This window comes from Toxotes jaculatrix, chromosome 7 (assembly GCF_017976425.1).
Source record: "Toxotes jaculatrix isolate fToxJac2 chromosome 7, fToxJac2.pri, whole genome shotgun sequence".
In the NCBI taxonomy this organism is placed as follows: Eukaryota; Metazoa; Chordata; class Actinopteri; family Toxotidae; genus Toxotes; species Toxotes jaculatrix.
Window position 1 is genome coordinate 4522320 of NC_054400.1, and position 27557 is coordinate 4549876.

Here is a 27557-nt window from a genome sequence, read left to right on the forward strand (position 1 = left end):
GGCTACGGTACGTGAAGCTCAGCCTACGAGGAAGTGAAAGTCACACCGTGTGGCCAAAAGTATGTGGACACGCCTGCTAGTATGATGTACCCTACGGTGAAAATTCCTAATCAGCCAAACCTTCGCAGTTATGAATATTTGAGGCCCCTCGTCTGGGGATGATGACTAGTTAAGAGCCATTTACAGTCAAACCTGTTCATCATGAGGGATTTTAACAGGTGGATGAAAGTTATGTATTACTGTATTTAGAAAGGTGTCGGTCTAAATTTTAGTGTGCCTTTTCAATCATTTTATAATGGATAATTATTTTTTAAAAAAGTGTACACAAACCAAGTACCTTAATAAAGTGGGTCTCAGACTTTTACTGGCATGTAAAAGTCTTCAGAAGACTGAATCAGCGGACATGCTGCAAACATACTTGACTATTGAGCCACATGGACAGTGAACGCCTGTGCTTGGCTACATTAACTTGTCTTCCTCAAAGATTTTATCAACCACCTCTCAGATTATAGATGTTGTGAAACCAACAATCCCAATCAAAATATTGTCAATCTACTGATATTACCTGCAGTAAGCTTGTGTGATATTTGGTTTTGTCAAAATCGCTGCATGCTCTCAAGCCAAGTTAATAAAGCAAGAAATCTACCTTTTCATGGTTCATCTCTTCAGTCAATGCAGCTGTGAGACCAACCTGAAAAGCTCTTGACCTGCTAATTGTAAAAATTACAGAATCACCTTGTGACCAATAATCTATTTTATGATGTAGAAAAAGAAAAGTCTGGAAAAGTCAGGAAAGACAGATACCAGAGTTTACTCTGCTGAGCTGGATTGACTCGACCCTCTGCCACTAATTAACAAGCAGACAAGAGGAACTAATCAGGGGAATCAGCTGCCGGTGTTTGCCTGGAAATCTGCATGTGAATGGCAGAAAAGTGTTTAAATGCTGTTTGCTGTTACTTACAGTGAGAAACCTGCACACACACATTTCACCAGGACATTTCACCTCACTGAGCACCAAGAAAAGCTGAGATTAGAGGAAATGAGGTCTCTGAAAATTAAGGGTGACAATCCAATTTAAAAAACACAATTTGCTAGTTTAACCGTTAATTGGGATATTATTTACTTGATAATCAACAGCGTTTCCCACGATCTTCTCGCCACTTTCTATTTCTGGAAGCATGTGCAGAGCTGTCCTTGTATCAGAATGTCCTTACTTTCTATATACAGTGGTGAAGAGTTACAGCTTTTAATAGAAGGAAACACAACTACTGTTACATATGGTCGTATATAAACTCTGATTGGAAAGTAGTTTTTTTTTCTTACCTAACCAAAAATATACTAATTTGTATATAAGTTGGGGAATAAGCAACACTCAAGTATTGGAGAGGACCTGGCATAATGCAAAATATTTTGCTTGTACGATTGTACCTAAATAATTTAAATTTCTCCAAGTATCATGTTTGTATGCAACTAAAGGTGTAAATAAAGGTGAACGGGGTGGAAGTTTCTAATGATGGTTGAAAGGAAAGCAATTTTTCAGGCAACTCCAGGAGCAGTAGCAGCAGAGAATCCCAATTTAACCTCTCACAGCGTATCCTACAGAAAAAATCTGCGGGTGAGGCATCACACAAAGTGTCAGAAACATCTGCTCAATCTGTTTTGTGCTCCAATGGACAATATGCCAAGATCTCAGGGCACATGGCCCTAAAAATGAAACACTGACAAGTCTGTCACACTTGATAAAAGAGGGAACAATAATAATCCTGTTGAAGCTGCCAAGTGAAAGAAAAATGGAGTGGAAGGGAGCTTTGTACACTCAATAGACACATGCCACTGAAACGTTTCAGATAACACAAAAAAGGCAGCGTTTTCTGTCCTCCTCAGCTTCTAGCAGAGGTATTTCATGCTCCATACAAACTGTTGCCACTCTGTGTCCTCTGAGGGGTGAAACACAAGGGGAGGAGACACTATCACTGACTCATGACAAGACTGAGGAGCCCAGTCACCTCTGACAGAATAGAGTTCACTGGGATGTGAGAAGAACAGTCTTCAGGCAACAGATGCAGCAGTTCAGACACAAACTAGTCTCAGCCAACTGCTCGCTATTTGCCATCATGCCCTTAAAAGTTATAAATACAACTAATTAGTCTGCCGCCTTCATCAGGCCAGCGAGAGGTAGCGGCCTTCCCTCCACACCCATCACCTCATGCCCACACACCCTTCTCATGGGACTGGCATGAGTGCTTAATAAGTGCTAAAACAGACAGGGGCGTTATATAAAGCCCCTCTGAGATTTCTCTGTCTCACCACACTTAGCTTTGGCGAATCTTTCTTTTATCATTCCCTCACTCATTAAGGCAATTTTAATCGCTGAAATTTCAGTGAGTCAACCCTGAGAGTCCAAAGTTACTTGCTCACTGTCATCACAAAAAGGGCTGCCAGTTTTCGTCTTCTCCCTGGGCTTTTTCCTGCATGATTTAATTTCTTGAAACATGAGTGAACAGGCCAAAACAGAGCTGTCATGTGGGGAGTATGGCAGGGGTGGCCCCTGGTACCCCTTGAGAAAATGGTGGCAGTCCAGCCGGCTTTTCAATCAGGATGTTGGCCTGCCTCCTTTCCTGGAGCCAGGGGACCCTCGGTGGATGAACGTGGACTGGCTCCAGAGGAGTTTGGCAGCCTCTGCTTGGCCAGGGTACATACCCGCTCCGCTGTTTGTGCCCTACATCTCTGGGTCGATGCATCATCCCAGCCAGAAGATTAGCGAGGAGCAGTACAAGTGGAGGGTCAGCCTGGATGTGGCTCACTTCTCCCCCTCAGAGATTTCTCTCTGCGTCAAAGATGGATTCCTGGAGGTCGGAGGTATAGAACATTGGCTTAGAGCACTGTTAATTAAACATCTCTGAAAGTTCACTTCACTCACAACATTGCCAATTATGTTTACACACAGGATAGTTTTTACTCTTATAAATAAATATTAATAATGTTATGTATCTAATATTATTAAATCACAGAGTAACAGTGTCATCTAGATAGAGTTCTGTCACAGTTCACAGAATAAACCCCTTAAAACTTAACACTGATAGAAAAGACGCTGAATTTAACAAAATTAGAAAGCTGCTTAAATAATGTGCCCGGGGAAATTAAAATCATGACTCTGTGGCAGAAATTAATTTCTGTGTTGAGTGGTTTCTCTGTGTTGCTCGATTCCTCTGCGTGTCCTCACATTCTCCCCCGTAAACGGTAATCCATCCCCAGGGAAACACGAGGAGAGGCCAGACGAGCATGGATTTATTGCCAGATGTTTTACAAGGAAATACAGGTAAACACTCATGTCAACCTGCAGACGATGAAATATGCACAGTTTAAACTATGTTAAACACCAGTCAGCAGCCACGAATGCAGCACGGAGGGTCTGTTTTCAACAGTATCAGATCTCCAAAATGCTCACTGAACTGAGAAATTAAATGCTACATACACCAGTTTCAGCATTTTCTGCACTGGCACATTGTTTGTAGTGGCATTGTAAACATGACCCTGTCACTTTCAGGCTGCTGGCTGAGGTTGACGCTACCAAAATCACGTCCACACTTTCCGTTGATGGTATCCTGACTGTGGAAGCCCCAGTTCCTGAAACCTCTGTCCCCACTGCCAGTATCATTCCCATAAAGGTGATTACAACTAGGAAGTTTATTTACATTTAAAGCAGTAGTTTGACATCTTGGTTTACATATGCACCATATCACCACTCGCACTTGCATCCGGTAAATGCAAGTCTAAAGCCAGCAGCTGTTTGCTCAGCTTAGCATGGCAGAAACACTGGAAACTGGGGGAAACAGCTGACACACATCCTGAAACAAAACCTGTCTTGTTATTTCTGATCAGTCAGAGTCAGATTAGTTGTTTCCCCCTGCTTTTTCAGCAAGGCAGTAAAAAAGTGCATTTCGTAAAATGTCAAGCCTTTCCTTTAAACTGGATATTTTTGTGACAAGCTCAGAACAATATCGCCTGATTGCATCCAGTTCCATATTCCTCTTGAGTTTCCACTTATGATAGGACCTGGCATTCAGATTTACTATTAAGGTGGGGCATGAAAGCTGAGCTACCTCACATTCAATCGTAACCACTCATTTCGTTTCAGTGCTGACATTTTATACATAATTATGCACAAATGCAGGTGGAGATGGAGGCTGCTGGAGAACAGGTAGAAAAACATGAGAAAGAAGAGACCTCTGAAATAGACCCAGATGGTAGCAAAGCAACAGAGGCCCCAGAGTTTCTGTCTGCAGAGGATCATGGGGAAGAGTCTCCACTAGAGGTCCACGGTGATCAGGCCCACCCTGGTAGTGCCACTGCTACACTTCAGAAGCATGAAGAGAGGAGGGAACAGGAGGAGGAGACCGATGAAAAGCCAGTTGGAGAGTCCCACCCTTCAGCAACTGCAGATGGCAAAGGCACAGAGAGTCCTCAAGATTCTTCTAAGCACCATGAAGCCCTGGAAGGCCAAGAAAGCCCAGATAGAGACACGTCCAAAGAGCCAGAACACAAAGAACCAGCCATGGATGGAGAGATCCAGGTAATGGCAGGCTCAGGGGAGGCTGCTGAGGAGATCACCCAGCCTGAGGAGGCGGAGCTGGGCAAAAGTCCACTGAGCGAGGTCCCGAGCCAGGAGCTGGAGGTGCCCGACATAAAACAAGAACACACAGAGTAGGCAGATTCACAGTATCACCAAAGTGTTGTGCACACCACATATTGACAAAACACTCAAACAGCCCGCATAGCTTCCTTTGCATCACGTCTACAGATGCATTTTAGTCAGATGATGTAGATGTAACAGCCACATAACCGTACTGCCTTTGGAGCTCCAATAAAGCAATAGCATGTGAAAATGTAATATACTGTGTTGGTGTCATTATGCCTACACGCTTTTAAGTTCTCTCAGCTTTGACATGAATTCTAGACTATCCACATGTGAATTTGCACGTGTTATAATACACACATTTGGTCACATTTATGAGCATCACATTCACATTTACCTCTCAAAATATGAATGCAAAATTTAAGAAGTGATTAATTATCATGCTGTTTCAGCAAAGATGTTTTGTCATTAATCAGATACTGTACGTTTGCACAGCTGCGCATTAGTCACTTCCACACGAGTAACTTGCCAAAGGAGAAACTGGCGTGATTCCAATTATGCTGTTGCCATGGCAGCACAAGTCCACACATATCGTCTAATACCAATAAATACAACAATTTATGAGAGCTGGCACATCACACAAAGCAGCACGTTGGCGCAGCCACGACTACGGAGGCCTTTTGTTGATTCCACAGTGTGGTTCCAGTTTGGAAACTTTTTAAATTCAAACTGATCATCCCTCTTGATTCCAATACACAGAGAAGATTACATTATTTTGCATCACACAACATGCAGTGGAACTGCCCCAATTTTTGCACTCGCGTTCAAAAGCTCTGGCAGCGCTGCCTGAGTGTGTTCGGCCCATTCTGCAGTACACAGCAGTGCCACTCTCACCCAGCGCTAAGCTCTCCGCTAATCTGCTGCCCAGTTCCTTTTGTTATCCAACAATAACACCACAGACTCCCCAGATCCCTGGAAGCAGGCCCGTGAGTGGCACGGTTCTAAATGAAAGACACAGATGTTAAGACACACTGAGAGATTGGCTGGACATTTTTATTGCATCAGCCAATAAAAAGGCATCAACAGAAAAGAAGGCCGGAAACAAACATCTTTGGCAAACACGTCAGTCCGTCCGCTCCAACAATCATGCAGCCATCTTTCTGAATGCTCAAATAGAAAAGATAAATTCACACCATATTGCAAAACCTGGAACACTTCAGTTTAATATTTATAATGAATTGGTACATATTTACAATACACTTTGGTAGAATACAGTATTAATGCACACAATTCACCCTCTACTGAAGCCACAAACCTTGCGTTTCTTGTCAGTTTAGTTGACATTCATTAACTAAAGGGATAAACAGCAGTATAAATGAAGGAAGTCAAGGCACCCGAGTAAATAAAGGCACGTTTGCCATTTTTTTAAACCAAAGAAATCACATGTGTATGTAATGTTATGTTAATATAAATACAAATATAAACTGATTCTTTCACATATATTAACTTACTGATAATAATAGTGTTAAAAAATGCCAAAAATGCACCAGTTTTATTTTCTCTTTGTGAATCTTTGTTTGCATCTTCTGTAGCAGTAAATGAAATATCTTTTTGCACAGTTCGCCTCACCAAAAAAAAGGTATATGAAGATGTGACCTCAGGCTTTGGGAAGAAGTAATGGTACTTTTTAAAACAATTAACTGAAAAAATAATCAGCGCTTAATCAGTAAGGAAAATAACTGTTAGCTGCAGCCCTAACGAGAAGTGAATCAGAATTTAATTTAGGCAAATCTCTGGTGTCTCCATAAGTGGAAAGATGAGGTTCTTCATTGTTAACGTTTGTAAAAATGTGTATTTACTACATAAAAAAGTTGTGCTTGGTGCAGCTTTAACATAAACAATGAGACTTACCTATCTCCTAGTGTATTTTGAACAATTTAATTCCAGGTTTGTAACAACATGAAGCTGAAATCAAACTTGTAACTGATTGTGTAGGGTGATCTGTTAGTCAGAAGGTTGGGATTTAGACCATGGGTGCCTCTTGGGGTTTGGGGACCTCCACCTCCTGCGTTTCGCCACCCTGGGAGCCCTCATCGCTGAACAGGTAATATGGAGGCGTCTGCCGAGCTTCGATGATGAGGACGCCTTCGGGGGACAAGGATGCGAAGACTGTCAGAGGGTCCACATCTATCGGGATCCTGATCAAACAAAAAAGAAGGAAGCTGAGAAAGAGTATATGGCTCAAGCGTTTTTTATGCAAGGACAGAAGTTTACATAATGGAAAATCTGTAAGTTGCTATGTGCATTCAACATAAAAGCACAAGTGGGAGGAACAAAATAAGGAGAGCAGTGTGGAGAAACAGGTATGTTACTTCATGGAGGTCATGAAAAACACTGTGATATTTCCCTCCATAAGAGCTTCTGTGCAAACACGGTTAAATGTAGGGATGTTTTTTATAGTCAAAGAGCCTCCAGTCGAATGATTTCAACGCTGTAAGTCTAGGAGAGAAAAAAAACGACTTGGCTCAGGATTTAGACTGTTATTAAATATGTTCACCCTGTCCTTCTTGGCTAGCACTCATTGCACAAAAACTATCTCACACCCAGGACTGAAAGACATCAGGAGTTTTCATTTAAAAATTCTCCAGCGCTGCAACAAAGAGGAGAGGAAGAAAACACACTGTCGATTCAGGTGTGAGGTTTGCAAAAATGAAGTCCAACTCAAATTAATAAGAGCGTCTGCATATACTTAATCTGCTGTTCTCATCTGTCATATAGGCAACACCTAATTTTGTGTCAGGGATTCTTTGCCTCCTCACTCCATTTTTTGACATTTCTCATGCTGAAAATGTTATGTTTTCCAGAGCAGAGTGGGATAACGGGCTCCCAGAACTTTCAGGAAAATACAAAATGTTGATGGAAAATCAGCCAGGGCTGCAGCCTGTTATTGCTTCATTTCATTAAACTGTATATACACTTTAGGAACAACAATATTTTATGATCTAAAATTACCATGCATATTTAAAAAAAAAATAATACACATGACATTTTGGAATGAAAGTCCTCCGAAACCTGCTGTAGAGGCACACACAGAGATCCAGGCAAACTCTGTTCTTTGTCAGAGAGAGCGGCCAAATATGGGTATTGTGGGTTTTCTGTGAGAGCAGCCAAGTGTCTTTGGGAGTTAATATAAACACCAGGCTGTCCTGTTCAGAGAAGGAGACTGTGGGTCTGCTGTCCATTTAATTAGCGAGGACTCTCAACTGGCTTCCCAGTCTACTGAGAAATACCCTAAGCCAGAAGGGACTATAGACGTCACCTTGCCGAAACAGACAGAAATAAAAGGTCAAGTCAGGTCTATTTGTGTGGTCAAATATCAGATACAATGTCTCAATGAGCTTTAAAGGTCCACTTCGTCAACAACTTCCAGACCTAGCACAACACCACAAAGAAGACAAGGAAAAACTTCCCCCTAAAAACTAAGGAATACACGGAAAAAACAAAAAATGGATAAAAACTTGGGACAGGAAAATTAAATAGAGACCCCCCCTTCTCCTCAAATGGCCAGGGGCGCTATAGGAGGCATAGGCTGGAAAAAGGCAATTACAAAAAAAGGACAAAGCTGTAACAATAATAGAAATACAGGGTCCAACTGTTGGATTATAGTAAACCCAATTTAGATAGAACAAGACCAATACACTACATCCAAAAAGATAAGCTGCAAGAAGTTTGTCCCTGAAAATGTCTTTGCATTGTTTCGAGGCTGTGGGCAGGTATGTAGGTGTGGGGTTGGGTGGGAGGCTATGTTGACAGGGCAGCTCAGAGGAGGGCAGAGAGTTGTTTAAATGACAGAGGCACAAGAGTACAACATATAAACATAAATATTACTGTAGATGCAGTCTAGACCCCAAAGCAATTTCTTAATTTAAGTGGTCTGATGTTTTTGAAAACAATTTCTGTCATCAACTTTTGGATGGCAAGAATATGAGTCTGCAGCTATGCTAGCAGTTCTGGACTTCATATCCATAATCAAAGTGATGTTTTTAGCAAAATGCTTACTAACCTTTAATTCTCCTGATGCCACAAATATGAAATCTCACGGTGCCACTAGAGGAAATTACAGGGGATCACAAGTCAGTGGGATCCATCCCCTGGGAACCAGATATTTCACTACATTTGCAAAAACTTTTACTCAGCAGTTCACAAGCTATATCAGCGTGAACCACAAAATTCAACCTCAATGTGATGCTAGATGAAAAGTGAGGGAAACACTGTGTTATGAAAATTCACCCTGAGGAGGCCATTAATGTGTTTACCAAATTTTAATAACAGACCATTTAAAATTTGCTGAGACAGTTACATAATTTCAATCCACCAAATAGTTGTTGGGATATTTCAGGCTGGACCGACCTACTGACACTGCCATACACAGAGCCACGACGCCAACATGGCTGATACTAATCTGCTGTTCAGTGTAACTTATACTTGGTCAACATACTGAGTAAAAAATGAATTTAAAGCTAGTTGGTGTAAGCCAGTAGCAGCCACATCGCCTACACGTTTCACTATCTACGCCCCACCCCCACCATCTTCCTTCAAGGAGCCAACTGCTGCAAAGCAAAGTTGCTCCTTCTGACAAAGTCAAATCACTCAGCTGGGCCCATTATGCAGGACTCCAGCGGAAACCTTATCTGTCCAGCTTGGTGAGTTTATTTACCTCTAGCAAGCGCACATTTTTATCTGAGACATTGATTTTGTACAGCTGCCAAAACACTGTCCAATATGCTTTTCCCCTGGAGAGGTGGTGAAGCAGAGAGAGACAGGACAGTGAGGCCAAACACGGTGTGTGTGTGTCCATGGAGAGTGTGTAGTCTGCAAAAGACACAGTACACATGTGGACTGTGTCAGTCCAGCTACAACATATGTCTCATGAAAGCAGAAACAGAGGCAGAACATGAGATTCCCACGCACCAACAGATAGGGCACATTGTGTTGCAGCTGCACTACGTGACCTGAGGTTAGAAAGCTACCTTTGCCCCCAGACCTGATTAAAAAACAACATATTTGGTTAATAAACGACATAATCTCACTTGTTTGCATCACAGAGTTCAACAGAAAAATGTTCTCCTGGACTCTGTTGCACTGTTTACTGTATCAGTCTATTAAGATCTACAATGATTCTTCTACATACCAAGGTGACGTCTGCCTTAAATTTATGTTACAGGTGGTTATTAAGTGTGATTGCTGTTGTTACGCTCTCTGTGAGTTTTTTAAAAAGGGATTTACAAATAAAGTTTATTCACATTACATGTGAAAAGAAGAAACAGAATATAAAAAAGTAGAAGACCTTCAATTAAAAGCTCACACTAAGCATGTAAAATAATGTCCACTCCTAGTCTACTGCATCTCTATCTTCGTCTCTCTTTCATATAGCCAGAGGATTTGTGTCTCCAGGGCAGTTATTTATATATGACCCCCCCCCCACACACACACAGACACACACACACACACACACTGCTCCCCCATCATATATTCAATCTGTCATTGGTCTTAGGTTTTGCTTTGCTGAGGTCCACAGGTCTGATCTGAGGGCTTTCCAATTAAAAGGATTGTGATATGCACGGTGCGGGGCTAGCACAACGGCTCACTAATTAGCCAACTGAAAATTAGCAAAACCGGAGTGACGCTCCAGCGAGACAGCGATTTGCACCAGTGATCAGCGCTGCTGTTTGAAGTCTTCCCAATGTCCAATTAAACGGGCTGAGGCAGGGAGACGAGCAGGTTGTGGAAACTTCTGTGGCCCGTTTAGCTCGGATGACTTACAACACGAATGCTGCTCTACACACCGGTACTTATCCATGTAGCGCCTGCTTCAGTTTTCCAGTCTTCGTAAGTGTGTTTTTTGTCAGCGGCAACTGTTTGTCGCTGACACGTTTTGATTGGGGAGCTGTTTGTCCACTCAGAGCTGATATGACTCTGAAGCAGCTGTTCAAAACTATTTTAAGTAAGAGGTGTGTACGTAGTATTGACTTTTACATTCTTAAGAGATAAATAAACATCAGGGATTCATGTAGGCTTTTGTCATATTGCTGAGTAAGAAAATTTAACATAAAACCTGCCCTTCTTCCAGGTTTGCTGCTGATAATAATAAGTTAAAATGAAAAGTTAAAATGTCAAGAAAACAAGACTGCATCCTCTAAACCTTGGTCCTGGTTGGGAACCACAGCCCTATAGCATTCTCATGTATAATAAGTGCAGTGGCTTAAGACAAAAAATTCAAGATATGATGATAAATATGTAACGTCATTACAGTGGTACAAAGTAAGATGGCCAGTTTAATTTGACACTGCCACCATATAAACCTCAACTCGGGTAACATTTCTATTAGTTACAGTTTATAGAGATAATTCAACAGTTGTCATCGTTCTCAAAAGCCACATCAGAGTCATATAAGCTGAATGAATGGACAAACAGTCAATATTATTCTAACAAAAAAAAAAAGAATGCTAAATGATTATACATGTTTAGATCTGGATCATGTGGTCATATATATTTTTGATGAAAACTGAAGCCCTTTGTGTAAATAATGTGCAGACATCCAGTGGGGAAAACAAGAGGAAAAGCAGAGTGCACACAGCTATCATTCACTGTGATACACTGAGTTCACTGGAATTATACTCACTGTATCTTCTTTGTGAAATTCTTTGTCACTATGCCTCCTTCTTCCTGCTTCTCTTCATGTTTCCCTGTTTGGAGATTAAAAAAAAAAAAACATCAGCATATAAGTGGGTGAGGTGAGTAACCTCGCATGACTGTAGCAATGATGACAACAAACTGAATTGCGCAATAGTTTACTGAGGTCATGGATCATTAATGGACATGCTTAAATAGGACACAGATCACATATAACAAAGATGAAAACAAATTTCATGCGGCACACACAATCCCAGCTGTGTTCTTGCTTTGAGACATCTAGGGTGTGTTGCAAAGAACATACTGAAATGATGAAACACCCATTCATTCCCTTTAGTTGATTCCAAGAATGGGTTTCCTGTAGAAAGACACTCACACATGTTGGTCTGAAGTCGGAGAGAACAGCCAGGCCTGGAAAGCCCCCCCTCCCCCCAGCCAAACTCTGTTTATGGCCGTTCTATCTCTCGGGCTTGCTAGCAGCTGCTCTGGGGCTGCTAAATGTCAACGCCGCTGCCAGCAGCATGGCCTGCCCCACCCCAGCTCGCTCGACTATGCGCTACCTTATACCCCCACAGTGACGCCTCTGCCTGCTGCAAGCGCTGGACTCCACCAGAGATCGAGGCTGGAACTAAAACTCCAGAGAGAACTCAGATAGGATCAGCAGTGAAGTCATGAGATGAGAGAGATATGATGAAAACCTCATCATGACTTCAGACGTCCCTCGGGTTGTATCCCTAAGTTATTTCATGAATAACAGTTTTGGTTAGAGACTCGTCAAAACAAGGCACTGCTTCTCCTTGTTTTCAGGTCTCTTACGACAGAGATGCCAAATTCCAGATGCTCTGTGTAATACTGTATGTTCTGGGAGGAGAGATGGCAGATGGTGCCTTATTGTTATGGATGAGGTTTTCTGTCAGTACAAGTATTAAGGACAGACTTGTAGTTTTCATATCTGCAGATGGAGAATGCAGGTTTTTGATACTTATATCACTGTGACATGGGGGAGGTACGCACTGTGTTTTCCTTCTATTAGTGCAGAGAGCCGAAAATAGCAGTTGAAATTATGAATCACTTTGCTGATTCAAAACATTTGGTTGAGAAAGGCTTAGGTTATGTTCATAGAAAACAACACTGTCGGTGGATGATGGGATGCTTTGATGACCCAATCATCCAGCCCCAGCTTGCTCGCTAAGAGGTTTCCGTCGTTCCTCATGACAGTCAACAGTCATCATTTGCATGGCTGGTTTAGAAAATCTAAACTATATCATTTTATATATTTGAACAAATGACCAATGTCGTCATTGTTCTTGTGAGAACAGTCCCTGTTCAAACTCAACCACCTATCTGCTAAATAGGCAGTGACAGCCCCATATTCATTGCATGTCAGCTTGTTTGTGTTAATTTGATCAACTGCAAATTTGCCTGGAGATATACACCGCTAAAGAGTGTCAAATGAAATGATCGGGGCCTTAAAGAGCAACTTAACACCCCATTTAAGCTTGAACACAACCTCTTTAGACACTGAAAAAACACAGAGTCCATTGTCAAAACTGACATGTCCTTGATATTTAAAAGTAAATTTGAATTTAACCATTAAGAGCACTCAGATAATTTACATTAATCATTAACAGGGTTAATCCAGCTGTTGCTACCTGCGGCAGAGTTGTCACATTATGATCGTCACTGTATATTTAAGCATCTTTCAGTAAGAATTTAACCAGACAGCAACGTGTTCACACACAGCTGTGCTGAATGCCTCTTTGTTAAAGATTTGTTAATTCTTGTACCAAACACCTCATACATGTTTGTATCGCACTCCCTATCACACTTTTAGAACAAGGGTCGGGTCACTGTGGCAGGCAGGCCCAACATGGCGCTGACCAACTGGCATACCAACAATGTGTTTATAAAAAACTCAGAGTACGGGGGCCTGCTGTCCTCTGTGCCCTCCTCAGTCCCCGGGTACCCCTGGAATTCGTCTTCGTCTTTTGAGGAAGTGACTTCTACAACTTACACCCAAAATAAATGACTGAGCAAGAACGTGGCCCCAACAGAGACAAAAGCTGCACGTGGACTTCTTCTGGGTCCTATTTCCAGAACATTCTCTCCAGTGTTTAAAGGCAGCAAACGGCTTGTCTTATTGTAAACAGAGACTGTTGTCACGGGCCTTGCTTTAAATCTAAATCGAGCTCATGGGTGACTGAGGGAATGATTCTCCCGGAATCTGAAACAGGTGTCTAAGCTTGAGGATCTGCTGACCAATGTGCGAGTCCCAGTCCCCAAAATCTGTCCAGCTCTTCCATATCAAGACTCATTAATGGTGAGACCATGTTACACCACAGAGGCTTTAACTGTGCTTCAAAGTGAAAGAGACAATATCTCTTGGCCAGATCAGTATGAAGATCCTGAGATTCTTACCTAATGAGGTGTTGGTTTGTTGTACATTTGACACTGTACAACAACATTTTGTGATTTTAAATGTATTTTACTTGTGCACAGGGATGAATGCAGTTCTTTTCTAAAGTTCTGTGTCTCACATGACGTTTTGTCTTTGCCTGTTTAAGATATTTTGTCTAAATGTGACTGATGAAACATTTGATGAAAATACAGAAGATATTGAAGGGGTAAACAGTGCTGTAGTCAGAAGCTTTAGAAACATTGAGGTCAGGAGTCCAATTCCCTCAATGAAATCCTACCTTGCTGGACTTTAGCCACCAAAAATGTATGTAACATTTCCCATTATATAATTGTTTCATTAAAATAAACTGTAAGCAATTATAAAATAAACAGTTATATTTTCTGTGACATTTTATCTGGCTAAATTTAGGCCTAGGTGCTGTTTACACAAGACCAAAAATATGCTTCTTATGGAGAAAACAATATGCTGATGTTTTTTGCTTTAAAAGTCATAGCTAAAGATACTAAATCTAAGGAATAGCAGAATATACCCAGATAAAATATTCCATGTGCCACTTCAATTTAATTAAATTCTGTAAACCTTCAAATTCTTACAAACAATATAAAGGACATGACCCCAGTGTGTTCGATTGCACACCCGTTTAAATGCGCTTTGGATAGCAGATGTTCTTTTTAAATGTGCTCTATAAATAAAACTGAACTATTTCTCATTTCAATATGAACTAATGGTTGTCAGTGATTAACGACTGGGCTCAACTCGACCTCCAGTCATCGATCATACGACATCACAGCTGTCACAAGTAACAAAAGTAAAGTTGTCCTTCCCTCTCAGGTCCCTGTCATGTGTCCACCTGAAAAAGTGGTTAAACCGAGTTCAGATCTCTGCAGCTTCTCAACTCACCTGACACTTCTACAAACCCGTCTCTCGTTTTGACGTGTAATTCCTCTGGTTTGAAGCTGTGGACGTTCACGCAAACTTTCCAGGGCTCCCCGCCGGTGGTGGTGGGGGAGCTCCGGGAGGAGGGCTCCCCGTACCTGCTGGTGTAGAGCGTGGGGCCTCCCGTGGACTGGCGCGGGGGGAAACCTGAGCGTAAAGTGCTGCTGAAAGGCGAGGGGCTGAGGCGCGTACTTAGCCTGCCCGGCCTCGCCCAGCCCGGCCAGTCCATCGCCAGATCATCGGGGAAAGGTGGCATCCCAAAGTCTTCGTCCATAAACCGAGATGTGAGCTGATCTCTGAACGGAGACTGATCCCTGAACGGCGATTCTCCAAACGGATCCCTGGGAAACCTCTGCCGGCTTCCCATAGTGTAGAAGTCTCCTTCTGCCATGTCCAACTGAGTTCAAAACAAGAAAACAAAAAAAAAGTTTTGTTCCAAAAACAACCTTCAACCAAAAACTTTTTTTTTCTCTTTTAATCAGCAATTTCCTGCGTCTGTGTGATAAAACTTTGTCTCTTTGGGATTAAGCGCATCACCGGTACAAAGCCACCTGCTGATCCAGCGACAAACAAACAAACTTCCACCTTCAAGTGAACTGGTCTAAATCCTGCTGGCTGTGGGTTTTATACTGGACCCGATTTCCCAGACGGTGAGTCGTCACAGAGCAAGTGTCGGGAAAGTGCTGGGAGGATCTGGAGAGCACTCACACTGCAAAAAACATCCACTCAAGAAGCGGGCTAATACTTAGTCTTTAGAACTTTATAGTAGCAGAAATGAGATAAAAGACCGGCGTGGTCCAGTCTAAATATAATAAATGATCAGCTGTGTAAAACACACGAAAAGACTTAAATCAAGATTGAATGACTTTTTGAGGCGGATATTTTTTGCAGTGTAGGCGCAGCAGCTGACCAAAGACCAGCCTCCCTTTTACCAAATTAAGTCACTGTCCACATGTCACTCACACACAGTTGGAGGCCCGTCCTCTTGGTGACTCACCGTCTTTTTAATAGCAGATAACGCAGAGCTTCGTGTCAAACACGCTGATGTCACAGTACGGATAAAACAGGACGGCTAAAGAGTCAGCTTTGTGAAGATGGCCTCCGTTTCCTGTGGTAAATAAGTTTGTTTTCACCTGTTTTCAGAACATAAAACAAGACCGCCTTGGCGTTTTATTCAGAACATGATTTTATATAGCTTATTCTGAACACGCAGGGGGAAAGGGGAAGTTGATTTCATGGGGTTATGGCAGAGACAATTCAATTTCCAGGTGACACATTATTACAACGTGGAGTTCACACTGACACAAGATAAAATGTGACAGTATGAAAAGCATATTCTTTTGCAATATGCGCCTTCATATGGAAAAAGAGGAGAATATGCATAATTTAACACTGAAACACTGGGTCACTATTGCTATATGACTTTGTTACTGGGGTTTTTGAAATAACAAAATATGTGATCAGAGGGATCTTATACACAAAGACATCTAGAGTCCACAGACTGATGCTCAGCTGGCACATTGCCTTATTTTCCTACTTCACTGGTCAATGCATCATGTCCATACCAACATTTTAACATCCAACAAGGCCCAGATCACATTCTGTAAATCAAATAATCACACTTTTTGTATAATTTATACAATTCAGATGCATATTTACACCACAGTAATTACATATTCAAAATTATTTTGCACAAGAACTGATGTAAACTTTACATTGTGAGGTGGGGGAGAGGGGACATTGGCCTGGGTGCCCATCTTGAAAGATTATCAACATGACTGCACAAATCATACACTGGCACCTAGTCAACACCGGGCTGACACAAGTCATCATCAGTTTATAGTTTATGGAGGACTTTTGTGCCAAGTTCTTTCCTCTTCCTCCAGCGTCATATTTCCCTCATTCATCCAATTTAGTTGACATTCAGGGAAATAAGCTGAGAGTAGTGAATGCATAGAGAGCAGTCTGTCAGGCCTGGAGCAGTTACACAGACAGGATGATGGATTTGAAATGATTGAGAAATATAACTCTCTTAATTATATGGAAAGGCAGTTTCAAACTTTTTGCAGATTCAAACTCTGGAGTCGAAATTAAGTTTACAGAAGTACTTTGACATTTTGGGAAATATGCCTGCTTGCTTCCTTGCAGAACTGAATGAGGAGATCAATGCCAATCTCCTGTCTGTGTGATAAATATGAAGCTATGATCAGCACCTGGTTAACTTAGGTTAGCAAAAAGGATGGAAACAGTGGTGACAAAATGAGCCCAGCGGCACCTCAGGACTTCACTAATTAACATATAATGCCTGGTTTGTTCAATGCACATCAAACCTGAAGAGTAAAAACATCATGCTGTGGTTTTACAAAGGTTATGTTTCAGACAGATAACCCCTGCAGAACCACAACTTGGTTTAAACCAAATATAAGGGCAGAGTTTTTCACCTTCACCTTGAAATAGCTGTTTCCAAACTTTATGCTAAGCTAAGCTAACAGGCTGCTTAGCTTAACATGATTATAGCCTCATATTTAACAAACGGACATGTGAGTGGCATTAACTCTTTTATCTACTGGCAAGAAAGCAAATGAAGATATTTCCCAAAATGTCAAACTTTTGGTTGACCAAAACAAAACAAAAACAAACCAAACAAAAAACAAATGCAAAGGTTAGACTGTTTTTTTTCTGCTACTCCAGTTTTTGCTCCTCCATCTTTTGAACATCTGCTTCTACTTTGAGGTTTATGCGCGAGTCAGGTGCCAAAACCAAAGGAATAATTTATAACAAACCAAAAATAAATTACAGCAGTGTCATACTAACGATAAATTGACAGTGTTGCATAGAAAGATTGACCACTACTGAGAGGGACAACAAACCAATAAATATTAAATAAGTAATAAATATGTATGGCGCTGCACAATTCAAAACTTGACCTTCCAGTGTGATATAACTCACAAAAACACAATTGATATATGTGTTTGGTTCCAGCGTTGTAACAAGAAAATATTATTCAAGTAAACTAAGACTCAATGCTGTTCAAAGGTTTAGGCTTATTTTCAACATGTTGCAACTAAATGAGGTACAGATTTTTCTTCCTGTGCTTCAGCAGAATCAAATAAACAAAAATCAAACCGATACATACAGTATAATAACTACAGCCCAAGATGTTAATTTAAGCTTTGAAATAGATAAATGTATATTATCTTTACACTTTCCCCAAAACAAATTCATTACATTTTATTTGCTTGTCAAGAAAACATACCTCCTCTGACTCCATGAACATTTTGTCAGGAGAAATCCCGCCCCCCGTCCCAGCCCACTGTTTTCTATCGCTTTCTCTTGTATTACGTGGACTGACATTTCAATTGTTTTCCACTTGATCAGAGGCAAATTTGACATTTGATCTGACAGGCAGTTTGCTCGCCGTCAGGCCACCCTCTCCGCTTCATTTTTCTGAGGAAACCCATTTTTTTCTCCACCTTGTGAAGTGCAGACATCAGAGCAATAAACCTTTCCCTCATTCCTGATAACGATCCCTCTGAAGCCATTTGTAAACAGTTGCATCAAACGGCTCAAACGTTACCTCAATTCCTCACCTCTCGGTGCAAAATCTAAGACATACATACCTGATATGGGACAGTCAATGTCTGATGTCCTGTTAAGCTCTGCCTCTCATTTGTTAAGTATTTAACTGGTGCATCTGCATTTGCATACGGCCAAAACATGTACTGCAAGAAAAAAATGAGTATGTGATTTAAGCCAATTAAACCCTTATTGGAACACTCATTACACTCATTACCCCTCATTAGGTAACATTTAAAAGAACCATCAATTCTAAAATAAATATCAAGTTTATAATTTTAAAGCATTAATTAAAAGAATAATTTAATGGGAAGTATACAAGCATAAAAAAAAATGGAGCAGAGATTTTGGCTGACTAATACAGGAATAGTGTTTGTTGTTATTTGCAGTTTCTACTGTAAATATCTAAGAGCTGAACAGTCACAGGCCATTGTGAGTGCCGATGCAAGAGGATGTGGAACAAGAACAAAACAAACTAACAAACAAAAAGACATTCAGCCTCCAGTGATCTCTGCGGGCAGAGAGAACAAGACGGCCACAATAAAAGTCGTGGCCCCCGCTGGGACATTTCCACTTAAGCGTCAAAGCGGAGCACGGAGACGAACACAGTCGATTGCTCCAACAATCACTGTCCTCGCTCTCAAGTGGAAACCCGACTGGCGCTTCAGTCCCTTAATGTTCTCTGTGAAACCTAATGTCTGGTTTTGTTGCGTTTGCTCAATGAGCCGCGGCTCCGGCTGCGACTGCGGGCCCCAAAGATTGAGTTCCAGGATGAACTGCGGCTGTAGCTCCTGTAGGAGGAGTAACTGTGGCTCCGGCTCCGGCTCCGGCTCCGACTCCTGCTCCTGCTCCTGCTCCGGCTAATGCTATGGATCGGGCTGCGACTGCGGCTGCGTGTGAAGAGGCTGCTCCAGGATGACACACTGGTGGACCGGCTGCTAGAAGAAGGACTGGGTCGGAAGTAAGGGATGGGTCGCTTCCTGGCACTGTGGAGAGTAAACAAAAGAACTGAGTGCTGTGACACTGACAAACACCAGTGTAAGAGAATTAAAGCAGCATTAAAGGAGCAACAACTGTATAAAATCTGCTATTGTAATCTCTCTCTTTTGTGCATATTTCATGGTGTACATCATTTTTCTTTTTCAAAGATAAGTGTGAAATAACAGGAAAGTGAAGCTAAGTGTGTGTGACAAGTTCTGTTCTTGTTATTTTTCTTTCATTTTAGATTGCCTGTGCTTGCCATCTGTTTCTGCAGCACCTGTGGTGGCTTTAAAGATGACGATTATCTCATCCCTGGGCTGAATGCCATTTCAAAGTACATAGCTCATCAACACAAGAGAAAGATTTCAGGCTGGGGACCTGACCAAATTGGTGGGAGGGGGGGCATTTTTTTCTGCCTTTAGGCAAAAAATGTATATTGTAGCTATAAATAACCAGGCGAGAAAAGCTGTACCTTGTGATTCGGCGTGCTTCCAGATGGCTTGGCGAGTCTCTCCTCCGTTTCTTCATAGGAGAGTAGGATTTACGTCTTCGTCTCTTCCCACTAACCTTATGTGCATGCTTCACATCTGCTTCTCTGTAGCTAGGTGCTCTCTTTCTGTCTCGTAGTCTGTGAAGCAGACATAACACTGTGAAAATGTCATCACCGACAATGTAAATATATATGTTCTTGTGCCCTAAGACGGATACATTAGCAGAACATTTCATAAAGTTCACCTGTCAGCACTGTATCTAGAGTAGCTTCCCCTGGAGCTCAGGCTGGCCACGCTACCTCGTCGCCTCAGGTCAGCTGAGTAACTCGAAGAGCGCGAGTATGAGCTGGCAACAAAAAAAAATAAAAAATAAAGACAGTTAGCCCCATGGAATTGAGCAAAGCAGCAGCCATTGTCATCCCACAAAATGTTGCATAGTTTTTTATGCAAATCCCTACTTATATGTACAACACGTAAGTAGTTAACCCACCTGCAAGATGATAGCGACGGGCTTCGACAGTAGCGTCCGGAGTATCTGGAACTCCCCGAAGATCTGCTCCTGCTCCTGCTGCTGGATGACCGGGTTTTCAGTCGCCTTCGAGATGACTCACTCGTCCTCTGTGAACAGCTGGAAGTTTTTGGAGGTCTCACAACTTCTACCCGACACCCCAAGGTTATCTGCTCTCTGCAAAGAAAACACATTAAGACGCTTCACTGCTTTGAGTGATAAAGCCCAAACTGTATCCTGGGTCGTTTTTAAGAAATGCTCTGCCTTATTCTCCCTCACAAGATGAATATTTCAAAAGAGGAAACAGAGCGTGGAAACACAAGATAAACAGCCTGCTATTTTCCTAGGAAACATTCATTGAGTTGGATTATTTATCGTGAACACAATATTACCTCTTTCCGTTTCCACTGAAAAGAGTTGCAGACAAACTGTCTTCCCCGTAAGGTTTGCATAAGGACGCGTAGCTGGTTACAGAGTTTCCTGAATCTGATGCATTGTCTCTGTCAGTGAACTTTAGCTTCTCTGGAGAGGCCAGACGTTGACAGTGGTTCCTCTTGCTGTCAGTGACACTTGCCCGGGAAACACCAGTTTTGCTCGATGGCGGTGAGGAGGTGTCATTCCCAGAATCGTAATTGTGCGGACCTTCGATCTGACTCGATAAATGCTGAGACCTTTTTCCTTGTAAAAGCTCGCTTCCAGGTTTTGATGACGAAATCTGCAAACAGACAAACAGGCTGCAGCTTAAAACGAAGCATGTGTCGATAAATGGAACCTGCTACCTGTTTTGATGCACTGTGAATACTCTAGTACAAAGGCACATATTCCCTTGAAAACACAGAGAAAAGATTTCTTTTTTTTTTTTTCTCGGGACAGAAAACTTTGAAAGATAAAGACATCATGCAAATTTGAAGCATGCGATTAACCTCAAAAGAAAGTCAGAACTCAACTAAAGTCAAAGAAATCAACAAGAAACAAATTTAGATAAAGTAAGTCTAAACTAAAATAATTATATGAAAGGAACAACAAAAGAGCAGAGAAGAAAGAAAAACTATGCGTGGAAGAATCTACCGGCTCTAACTCGAGTGAAGAGAAAAAGAGTAAACAATAGCCCCATTGAAAAGCCTCATTTAAAGAACATTGAACAAACATCACAAAAATGGGTATTATGTAGAAATGAAAAGGATTGCAGACAAAGAGAGATCCATCAGTCTAACTAAGAAAGCCCTCAGAATAGGACAGATGACTGTGCTCTTTCTCCTGTGAAAACTAAATAATTAGCCTGCACCGACCTACAAGTAAATCCCTAAATCTGCGGATAGCATCGACTTACCAATCAAGATTTCCTCCTTAAGTAGGTAAGGTGTAAGAAAAAGGGAAGAGCGGGCAACATAAGTGCATCATTAGAGTCGTAAATTGCAAGAAAAAGACAATAACCCTCTCTTCAAACCCAGAGCCAGTTAGACTTGTATTGGCATGTTCCCTTTTCTTTCCTTAATGGTGCATTGTTTTGGAGTTTTTTGGGAGCGAAAGTACTTCAGAGGTGTGCTTGTATGCGAGTACAACCACGGTACACGGAATTTAGACAGTTTTTTTGTACTGCAAAAGTCCACAGATGAACAAAGACACTGACTCTCCAAGGTTATAGTTGACTAATCTCATAAAGTTGTGATCTCTCTTTACTTATTGATTACGAGACACTCTACAACGAGAGGTATATCCAGTCGGTCCTCCCGAAGATTTTCCATTATCAAGTCTACAGTCGACACAACAGACCAACCCTGAGGGAAATTAAACAAAATCTTTGTACTTCTACCATCCTCTTTACCAGTCGAATCTACACACAATCTGTGTGTACTCAGGAGTAAAAGATTTCACTTACATTTTTTAAATTGAGGCATTCTTCATTGTTACCTCGAGATATTTTGACAAGGCTGCCTTCAAATAAACATTTCATCTCTGCCCTGCAAATGATTTTTGTGTGCGCTTTCTTTCCAGCACAAAAGAAATTCACCAATTCACCGTTTATATTAACAGGAAAATTGACATATTTTATAATCAACCACATTTCTGTTGATTATTCATGTTTTGAGGGTTTTTCTGTCCAGTCATACCTACCTTTCCCTTTATGGTTTGCTTTTTTGGGGGAAAGAAATATTAAGCAAAGATCATTCTGCATTACTTTTTAAATTATGTGCTGTTATTCACCAAATCAGAACCCATAAAGAAATGCAATCACCACTGAATAATTCTGATAAAAAGCTGACCCCTCAGTAACCAACAGTGAAGTCCTCCTGGAAGACTTTGGGATATTGAATGCCAGGCATGATTCAAAATATGGATTAATTTATTGAATTTCAATTAAAACCCTGTGGTGTGTAATTAAAAACATCTGTCTGGGCAGTTAGCATAATTTAATAATTGCTGGAGAGGAATTAAATACTTTTTATGCTCCAATAAGCATGAGACAATGAGTTTAAGGCCAGAGCTGTATTTACAAAGCTTTTTAGGAGAACATCACTTAAAGAAAACGGAAAACCAACCTGTAATAAACAGCATAACTCTTAAAATTCAACGTCTGTCGTCTAGAAATTGTCATTCACACTTTAAAGATGTTTGTTTCAGCTTCTACAATCTGAACAATAGAAACTGTCTGCTAGAAGAATAACATAAAACAGAAGCAATGACCGGAGGGGACAGAGAAGGGGCCAGATTGAAAAGGAAATGTTTTTTTTCCGGTTTCTGTATCATGTCCAAGCAGGGTTCTGAAAAAATTTTATTCTGTGTATTTAGAGCTCATAGACAAGGTAAGGTAAAAATATAATCTTTGTGCACTAGCAGGACAAGATGCGCCTGAGCCTCATTCACTGCTTTAAACACGAGGGTTTCATTAGGTCGGACTGTGTACGTAAATATAAAGAATCCAACCTATTCACAACTCTACAGCTTCCTATTTGCCTTTTTACTGTTGTTTTGGTCCAAAGGGGCAATTAAAACAAGTAAAAACTACTAATTACTCATTCAAAGTGGATATTGTTGATTTTCTTCCCCTAGTTCAACACAGTCTCCCTAAGGATTATGTTTATATTGGACAAATATGTGATTTGTACCCAGTGCCAATGTTGGTTGCCAATAAAGGAAACGGTTTGCCATTTTTGTAGTGTGGCAGAAAGTGATGATTTATGTTCCTTCTCTAACTGTCCCTAAACTAAAAGACAACAGAACTGCAGTCTGATACGCTTTTGATGACTTACACTAAAGTGCTGGCTGCCTGCTGCTTGCAGATCATGGATTTGACAAAAAAAATGGCAATAACAGTTTTTTTTTTTTTTTTTTAATCATTTCTGTTAATTAAAAACAAAAATTGCATCACTTTCTGTGCAGCATTACAGTTTACACCACAGATAAAAATAGGCAATTCTGAATGGTCTTAAACTAAACTACAGGCTTTGGTACATCCCAAGTGTTTTATTTTCCTCATCTTGACTTTGGTTGTGAAGCACAGAGTTTGTTAAAATAATTAATTCATTCATCAAAAAAACAAAAAATAAAAAAAAATTTCTCTTGAAAGTAACGTATTTTTGTTGTTGGTGTCAATTTTCATTTGAATTTTAAATTTCATTTCTCAAGAGGAGGAAAAATAAGCTTTCAAAAGACAGTATTCATACTGCTGTAATTTAGTGAATGACAGTGGTATCGTTATTATTATGGGAAGACTTCTCTACCAAGTACTGGGTGCTGTTAGTTTTAAAAACAGAAAAATAAGAATTGACAAAATTACAGGAAAACAAAGAATTCATTAAATGAGGTCAGAGTCAGGCCATGTAGAGTTTTTTTGACTTTGTAAACATTCATCCCTTGGAGAATAGCTCAGTGGGTTTAGACACAATTGTCTGAAAAATATTGTATTTTCTTCTTGACTATTTGAGTTTGAGTTTGCGTATTCAAGATTTTTTATCAAAACACCAGGATGCGAAATTGAAATATTTTTTCTTTTTGTTGCTGAGAATGATTTTCCAAACCCAACCGCCACACTGTGGGCATTTTATTCTGACAGACAATGAGCTATTTTACATGGCCATAACTGAGAAATCAAGCTGAGCCGCTGGCAGCATTGTCAGAGTCCTGAGGAGTACTTACGGTGCCGGTTGAGAGGATGGAGCGATATTTTGGAGCCGTTTTACACACTGATTTGGTTGCAGGTCTCCACTTCATGTCCGTGTGGTGGAGCACTCCATCAGTTTCCTCTCCTACAGCTGCCAGGTCTCCTAATGCCTGATGTACCACAGATTTTTGCAGATGGTTTCTGTGGGAAAATGCTGAATTTAGTTTTCATAACACCACATTATGACATAAAAGCTTATTTTCTATTGCACCTGAGAGTAAAGTGGCACTTATGCTCATTTAATGTCGGTGAAGCATCTGAATTTACATCAGCAACATTTTCTTCTTCATTGTGGTGTTTTGACATCCTTGGAAAATTGATCACTTTCTGTTGTATAACCACTGAAAAATTGTTCAGGAATGCTTTCTTGAGTGTTATTCTAGCTGCGGAGATCCGCTGACTGGATTTCAGCTGTGCAAAGCCGCTGGAAAAATGGATTTTAATCATTATTTTCTCTGATTAATATCTCAGGCAAACTCACAGTAATTAGTTTTAAAAAAAGCTAAAAATGGCAATTCAATACAGCAATTTCAGAATTTTTTTTACACGATTTCAGTTTGAAAATTGGACCTCAGTTTTAGTTCAACCTTTACTAATTGAGCTGTTCCTGAGGACGCAATTCTGACTCTAAATGCAATACTTTGCGATCAATGATTAGTCCAGCATTAATCATCACCAGTAGAAGTATCCACTTATTCTACCAGCTACTTGAGACCATCATGCTATCAGTTCTGTACAGTATAATCCATTAAAAAAAAACTGTCTTTCATATCATCACACATCCAAAATTTTTCAATATGTCATTATAATTGAGTACATCGACCTGTGGACTGAATTTGGGGCCATTTCCTGTGAAGCACTGATAAGGCCCAGTCGTGCCTGAGATCAGGAAGTCACCTCTGCCTTATCAGTCATCGCTGTGGTGTGACCAAGAACTCGGCAGACACCTCGGGCTGATAAGATAAACCGAAGGGGTAGGGGTGGGTGATGAGGGGGGCGGATGAGTCCCTTACCTGTCCTCTGTGGAAGACTGCCAGGAAGAACTGTCCGACTCTGACCTCCGATAGCGGCGTCTCCGTCGTGAGTGAGTCCGGGAACTGAAGGAGGTGACGAGGAGAGGAGAGGAGAGGAGAAAAGACACAAGTGGATAAGGAGCTACGAGTACTGTGATGAGTGAATTGACGGAAATGAATATGCCCAAGACTTTTATAATATGTTATTATTATTATTTTAAGGATGTATAATTCATATCATTTTTTTTCAAGAGCATCATCTTTTCACCTCCAAAAGCCCTGAAAACCTATGTTGTCAGCCAGCTTCTTTCTATGTGCTGGGGTCCTGTATTTATACGAACCGTGTTTGAAAAAAAGTAGCGCGCATCAGAGAGGGTGAGAGTATAAAGCAACAGCAAAGGCATGGAGGGAACAAAAGAAGAGAGAGGAGAGAGTTGTAGTAAGCTGGAAAGCAGCGGTTTCTGTTGAAGTAAGCAGTGACTGAACTTGGCTCTGTGCTTACAAACAACGGCCCACTCATCCAAAGTCAAATTATAAAATGTTGCAAGATCACAGCATGAAATTGGTTTCTCTTACCCTCTTTCACCCCTTTTTTTCCCTCTTTTTGTGGCTCAAGCTTTCAGTCTGTTTTCCTCTTTGAAAAGGTTTTTTTTTCCCACCACTTCACACTGAAAAAAATAAAAGCTGCACGTTTCTGAATTCACCCATCGTGCTCCTTACACACGAGCATTTTGGAGGATCCTCTCTCTTTCTTCCTCAGCAGTGGGTGTTCTGAAAAGGGTGGATGGGCTTACCATGAGGGAGGAGGAGGAGGACGTAGAAAGGTCGGGGGGGTCAGAAAAGGTGTAGGATTTGGAGAGTACATGATTCTGATGCAACAGTCACAGACTGACCTTTTCTTGGGCTTGCGATCATCCTTCCTCTTGTGTTTTAAACTTGAAGAGCTGGTGAGATGAAAGAGAATAGAATCATGAGTGAGGAGCATTAACACCGACAAAGCCTGATCCAGAAATCTTACTGGAAGCAGGGGCTAAATGTTACACCATAGAAAAGTATCCAGGTGAAAACTGTTCGCAGTTTAAGTTTACTCCTTCAATAAAACATCAAAAGAGCCGAATCCACAAGACAAGCACAAAGTCTTTCAATTATCATATACATACCTGTGTTTGGACTTCTTGGAGGTATACCTGGAATAAATAAATAAAAAAAAAAGATTTAGGTCACATAAAAATAAATGTCATGCCATTTTCGACTGTTGTTATAGTATGCAAGAACTACCTATGCCGCTTGCTTTTCTTGGAGCTCTTCTTCTTCTTCTTTTTCTTCTTCCTCAGTGGCGACAGGCTGTGGGAAGGAGACCTAAAGCAGGAATAAACATTAACTCCACAGAGCACCAAGAATTCTCCCGTACTCCTCACAGTTTATTTATTTCAGGGAACATGACAAAGGCGCCCAACAATACACCTCACTGCAGAGTCATCTCATTTTGGGAACTGACCTTTTCCTTTTCCTCTTCCGATCAGACTTTCTCTTCTTCTTCTTCCCCTTGGGCCGAGGAGAGACTTCCTCATCAAAGGAGGGGCTACAAGCAGAGACAGAGCACAGGGGACACTTCTATATTAATTCTAGTGAGGGGCATATGAGATGTGAAATCTCAGCTGCAAGAATTCAGCAGGGTGAGAAGCAAAGTTTTGGAGTATGGGTTACATTTTCTGAATCCCAGTGTCCGGACTTCAGATTTTTATTATTACATTTTTGTTTGCTGAAAACCTGTTGTCTGTTGTGATCAAAAACAACACAACAAGAGCAGTGAGAGCAAATTAAAGGAGTTGCAGTAAGTTGCAGCAACACAACTAAACAATGAGCTGAAACTTGGCTATAAAGCTCCACATCAATGTTGGGTCATCTCTACAGGCAACTACAGGCAAGTCCTTTCACATTGTCACATGGTTTTCACACTGTCATTTGATATAATTGTTGTTATAAAAACATCAGTTACAATGACATTAACCATACTTCAATCATTTGCCATAACCATGATCTGCCATGCACAGATATGGCAGAAAGCAGAGAATTGAACGATTAGCACTGGATATAAAAAACAAAGCAGAAAAACAACAACAACAAAAAAATGTGGTCACT

At 41.0% G+C, this 27557-nt stretch overlaps 2 protein-coding genes across 2 annotated transcripts in view; both read right to left on the bottom strand.

The window, feature by feature from the left end:
* Positions 1-5668: 5668 nt before the first annotated feature.
* hspb8 (heat shock protein b8) lies at positions 5669-15288 on the bottom strand. Its single transcript, XM_041042873.1, has 3 exons — positions 14649-15288; positions 11319-11382; positions 5669-6834 (listed from the first exon to the last, which is right to left on the bottom strand). Exons 1-3 carry the CDS (start codon positions 15073-15075, stop codon positions 6660-6662), a joined length of 666 nt encoding a protein of 221 aa, XP_040898807.1. The 5' UTR covers positions 15076-15288; the 3' UTR covers positions 5669-6659.
* A 3615-nt stretch (positions 15289-18903) lies between these two features.
* Positions 18904-27557, bottom strand: part of srrm4 (serine/arginine repetitive matrix 4) — a 48205-nt gene continuing 39551 nt past the window's right edge. Inside the window, exons 3-13 of the mRNA XM_041042792.1 lie at positions 26914-26997; positions 26694-26774; positions 26576-26602; positions 26309-26359; positions 25416-25499; positions 24378-24543; positions 20633-20955; positions 20223-20417; positions 19977-20078; positions 19714-19869; positions 18904-19246 (exon numbers count right to left, since the gene is read on the bottom strand). Coding sequence (XP_040898726.1) covers positions 18952-19246; positions 19714-19869; positions 19977-20078; positions 20223-20417; positions 20633-20955; positions 24378-24543; positions 25416-25499; positions 26309-26359; positions 26576-26602; positions 26694-26774; positions 26914-26997 — 1564 coding nt within the window. The 3' untranslated portion in view covers positions 18904-18951. The remainder of the gene's footprint in view (positions 19247-19713; positions 19870-19976; positions 20079-20222; positions 20418-20632; positions 20956-24377; positions 24544-25415; positions 25500-26308; positions 26360-26575; positions 26603-26693; positions 26775-26913; positions 26998-27557) is intronic.

Bases quoted from the DNA above. Each gene is read 5' to 3' on its own strand.
- hspb8 (XM_041042873.1), bottom strand. From the start codon at position 15,075: ATGGCAGAAGGAGACTTCTACACTATGGGAAGCCGGCAGAGGTTTCCC. The intron at 11,383-14,648 runs GTGAGTTGAGAA...ATCTCCAAACAG, and splicing joins CGGGTTTGTAGAAGTGTCAG to GGAAACATGAAGAGAAGCAG. The intron at 6,835-11,318 runs GTGAGTATAATT...TTGTTTGATCAG, and splicing joins AATTTCACAAAGAAGATACA to GATCCCGATAGATGTGGACC.